We start from the raw sequence: 4346 nt of genomic DNA, 5'->3' as shown, positions 1-4346 counted from the left end.
AAAGGAATTATAGCTAAGTAGAAAATGAACAACTCAACAACCTGTGCGTGGGCTAATTGTTGGAATCTTAACAACCGAGAGATATTAAATTGTAAATTAGATGAATTAAAAATGATTGATTCGTTTGGAAGGTAATAAATTTGAATAATTATTATTAATTTAAACTACAGAAAATTTGGATTTCTTAACTTTTGCATTTTCGTTTGACTCTTGATAAACAAACGATTGTGTTTTCCTTTTACGATGAATAGAAAAGATCTAGGTCCTGTCAAATCTTTTTTAGGTAGTGAAAGTATTGTCATTGAGCAACCTCCTTGGCGTATATCTCCTAATTTGATATCTACTAAATACCTGTGATTAATTGCCTAAATTAGGGTACATCTTTATCAATTTCCTGCTACTAGAAATGTATTCTGTCATGTAAGAAATTGGGCAATAAACACCTGAATCCACATATGAGAATAATCAGCGAGGTTATTGTATAACAGGCTCCAGGTCCTTCACGCTACAGCCTGCAAAGCTTCCAGATTCACTTCATTCCAAAGAAAATAACACCAGCTGAAGCAAAAAATGATTTTAAGGCCATCTGGTCAATACTTCTTAAACTTCTAGGAATCACCAGTAGGTTTCGTCTTGAAGGGACTACTTATGTATTGAAGGATGCTATCCTTTATGCTGCCTCCTTTTTTACCCATCGTTGTTTGTAGTTATTTATTCACATCAGTCACTTGTTTAAGATATGTAAATTCTGATTGCTTTGGCCTTCGTGCTTGAGTACAGGGTTTCTAAAGAAGTGAGAGAACTTCCTGGAAACTTCCAATCTGCCACTAGCAATGTTCCCTCAGGAAAAGCCCTTATGTATTTTGGTTTGTTTCTAGCAACTGGGGTTTTCTTTATTTTCATTGCGTTTACAATGTTCCTTCCTGTCATGGTTCTGATGCCTCAAAAGTTTGCCATCTGCTTTACGCTTGGATGTTGCTTCATCATTGGATCCTTTTTTGCTCTCAAGGGTCCGAAGAATCAGCTTGCACATATGTTCTCAAAAGAGGTATGCTTGATATTTCTTTCATTACATTTCTATCAAAACCCTCTCGATATTTTAGCTGATTCGCTTCTGTTATTTGTTCCTTTGTTTCATGATGCAGAGACTTCCTTTTACAGTGATCTTTATTGGTAGTATGTTGGGCACCTTATATGTTTCCATGGGCCTCCACAGCTATATTCTGTCAGTTTTCTTCTCTGTATTACAGGTATTTAAACAAAATACCTTATCTTTCTTCATTATTGTGCAAACTTTTATTCCCATCATCCAGTTAGTATCTCTCTACTCTAGATTAGTGATGTAATTAATTTTAATTAGTTTTCTTAATTGTTAAGGTTTAGTTTCCTAATTGTCTCAGTTAAAGGTTTATTTTCCTTTTCAGTTTCCTAATTGTCTTGTTTAATTTCCTTTTTAGTTTCTTAATTGTCTTAGTTAAAGATTTAGTTTCCTTTTTAGTTTTAGGTTTGTAACCTATGGAATTAGGCTATAAAAAGGCATCTTCTCCGTCCTTTTCTATTCATTCAATAATTGAAGTATTTTTTAAAAGAAACAAATTTACCAAGATTTAAAGTATTAGTTTAGGGTCCTTGAACTTTAAAAAGCATCTCATAGGTTTGTGAACTTTTAATTTATTGTCAAAGTCCCGTTGGTGATGGAGCTGGTGATGGAGCTGGCCCTGATACTGTGGAAAGTGGCCAAAGTGTACCTGTTGCTGCTGGTGCCGGAGATACCAACATTTGTGGTGGTATTGTTCAGTTGTATTGGGAAAGGATTCTGGGACGAAGCTTAGATTTAAATGGCCAAGTTCATCAAATTGCCCTCAAGGTAAAAAGTTCTGGATTATGATTCTACTAGAAAGTTGTCTGTGACAACCATCTTAACCTGGACGACTTTTTTGTGGATACTTTAATGTGAATGTATTTCCAGGCCATAGTAAGCTTGTGGGTTGGTGCTGTGATTAGTAGCTGGTGCAATTTCATAATTGTCTTGTATGTTGGTAAGTGTATAGATTTTGCTTCTCAAAACATTTACATCTTTAATTTCTTTGATGATATCATTTACCTATAACCACTAAAGAGATTTAGAGTGTTTTTGGTTGATTTAGATATTTGATATCATTTAGATATTTGTACAATAGTGTTCTTTGTGCGTTCCGATATTATATGTAGATAACAATTGTTTTTGTCGTGCTTGATTGAATGTAGATAACTGTATATTTTTCCAGGTCATTTTCTACTAGAGGAGGATGATAAGTTTCTAGATAAGGTTTGAGCTACAGTTTAGGAAGAGGAATGTCAAGCCCTTGCTGCATTTGGTGCCTGTTTCCAATATTAATAATTGTTTGAAGAAGCATTTTCGAGACCTTTAAAATGTCGTGATCTTTGAATTTATATAATTCTGTTTGGTTGCAGTTAATTTTACAAGCGTGTTTTCATTGTTGGTGGAATCAGACTTGAATAATATGGGATTTATGTGCTTTAAGATATGAATGGGATTTATTGTTGCTTTAAGATATGAATGGGATTTATGTGCAAGTGCTAATAGCATTTTCATTGTTGGTGGAATCAAACTTGAATAATATGGTTTCCTACGGAATGTGACTTGTAGTTTCAAGTTTGTAGTTAATTTCACTTTTTGGATTCAATGTTGGTTTATGAAAAATGGACAATAATACAACAATTAAATAAATATAAATTTCTAAAAATGGACAAAAACAAGCCTTTGATGTCGGTTTTAAACTGACATTATTGGCCTCTTTAATGTCGGTTTTAAAACGACATCATAGCCCAATCGACATTAAAGGGCTTCAATAACATTATCAAAGATGTCGGTTTAAAACCGACATTAAAGCCAAACCGACATTAAAGGGCTTCAATAACACTATCAAAGATGTCGGTTGAAAACCGACATTAAAGGCCTTTAATGTCGTTTTTAAACCGACATTAAAGAGGCCTTTAATGTCGTTTTTAAACCGACATTAAAGTCCAACCGACATTAAAGGCCTTTAATAACGCTCGCAAAGATGTCGGTTGTCAAGTGACATTAAAGCCCTTTAATGTCGGTTTTAAACCGACATTAAAGGTCAAATTTCTTGTAGTGTCTAGTAGGAGAATCTATTACCTGGAGATTACTCGACAAGTCCTAGCAGTAACAACACGCTCCCCCAAGCGACGAAAGTCCTAAAGGATCAAAAATCCATAATTTAGTAATTTACCCTCGAGGGAAATTGGTCCAAAACTCACTTGAGGTGACTTACCCAAGATCAAGGTCGGGCTCGGTTTGGACTTAGTTGGACAAGTTCCCAGCTCGGCTTCCAATTAACTAAGTCAATTTAATCCAACAACCAAATTAGTTAGGGTCAAAAAAATCTTAGTTGGATAGGTTAAAATCAAAATCAACCTACCGAGGCTTACAGAAAAATGTGAGTCAACATAGGGCTAAAAGGGAGTTGGGCGGCTCAATTGGCTCGGCTAGAGAGGCAAAAATCAACTAGCGGCTCGGCTGAAAGATTCGGCTCACGGCTACTGGCGCAGGCGCGGACGCGGCTTGCAGCAAGAGGCGGGCGGCTCGACAGGGCACGCGCGGCTCACTCGGCGTACGACTAGGCTACAGGGCAGGCGCGACCCACGTGTGGCTCGACACGAAAGGACGGCTCAGGTCGTGAGGGAGAGGCGCGGGTCGGGTCGACTTCGGACGGTAGCAGACTTGCGGATGCGTGGGTCGCGTCTTCGGGCTCCGGCGAGGGCAGAGACGGAGCGCGGCCGCTCGGCGACGGCTTTCGGACGGGGAGGAGACGCGGAGACGGAGCGGCGAAGGTCGGGCAACTTGAGGCGCGGTTGACTGAGCGTTTCACTCGACTGCTCGATCGACTGCACGGCTCGGGTTTTCGGTTTGCGGGGAGCGAATGGCTGGCGACGCGGAGACGGGGCGGTGGAGGCGCGACGGTCGACGGCGGCGACAGCCTAGGGTTTTTCAAGAAGAAGTTTTCCTTTTCTTTTTTTCTTTTTTTTTCTTTCTCCAAAGGTGTGATGATGGCTTGCACGGGTCCTAAAGGCTCCTTTTTAAGGGAAAATAATAATAATAAGCTTGATATTATTCTCCTCTTCTTTTTCTCTAATTTAACCAATTAGATCACTTAAATCTCCCTTTAAATTCAAATACCCTTTCAAAAAATTAAAAAAAAACCTTCACAAATAATTATTTTATCCTTAAACCTCATTAACTAAGTATCCAAAACACATAAAAAAATCTAAGGCCAACCAAAACAATCATAAATTCCAAACATTTAGACAATTCGATATTT

At 38.2% G+C, this 4346-nt stretch overlaps 1 protein-coding gene across 2 annotated transcripts; it reads left to right on the top strand.

Moving 5' to 3' along the window:
- Positions 1-405: 405 nt before the first annotated feature.
- On the top strand, positions 406-2557 carry LOC127148400 (protein transport protein SFT2-like). Of its 2 annotated transcripts, XM_051081944.1 has the most exons (5): positions 1004-1048; positions 1146-1250; positions 1684-1867; positions 1970-2039; positions 2268-2557. In XM_051081944.1, exons 2-5 carry the CDS (start codon positions 1195-1197, stop codon positions 2312-2314), a joined length of 357 nt encoding a protein of 118 aa, XP_050937901.1. In that variant the 5' UTR covers positions 1004-1048; positions 1146-1194; the 3' UTR covers positions 2315-2557. The 2 variants fall into 2 exon arrangements, with proteins under 2 accessions (XP_050937902.1, XP_050937901.1); XM_051081945.1 differs by lacking the exons at positions 1684-1867; positions 1970-2039 and having other exon boundaries at positions 406-1048.
- The last annotated feature ends 1789 nt before the right edge of the window (positions 2558-4346 follow it).

The sequence above is a fragment of the Cucumis melo genome, chromosome 3, assembly GCF_025177605.1.
Source record: "Cucumis melo cultivar AY chromosome 3, USDA_Cmelo_AY_1.0, whole genome shotgun sequence".
In the NCBI taxonomy this organism is placed as follows: domain Eukaryota; kingdom Viridiplantae; phylum Streptophyta; class Magnoliopsida; order Cucurbitales; family Cucurbitaceae; genus Cucumis; species Cucumis melo.
This window is presented reverse-complemented; position numbering and strand designations above follow the sequence as displayed.

Coding starts and splice junctions, on each gene's coding strand:
- LOC127148400 (XM_051081944.1), top strand. CDS start 1,195: ATGTTTCCATGGGCCTCCACAGCTATATTCTGTCAGTTTTCTTCTCTG. Junction 1,251..1,683: donor TTTTCTTCTCTGTATTACAG/GTATTTAAACAA, acceptor TTATTGTCAAAG/TCCCGTTGGTGATGGAGCTG. Junction 2,040..2,267: donor CATAATTGTCTTGTATGTTG/GTAAGTGTATAG, acceptor ATATTTTTCCAG/GTCATTTTCTACTAGAGGAG.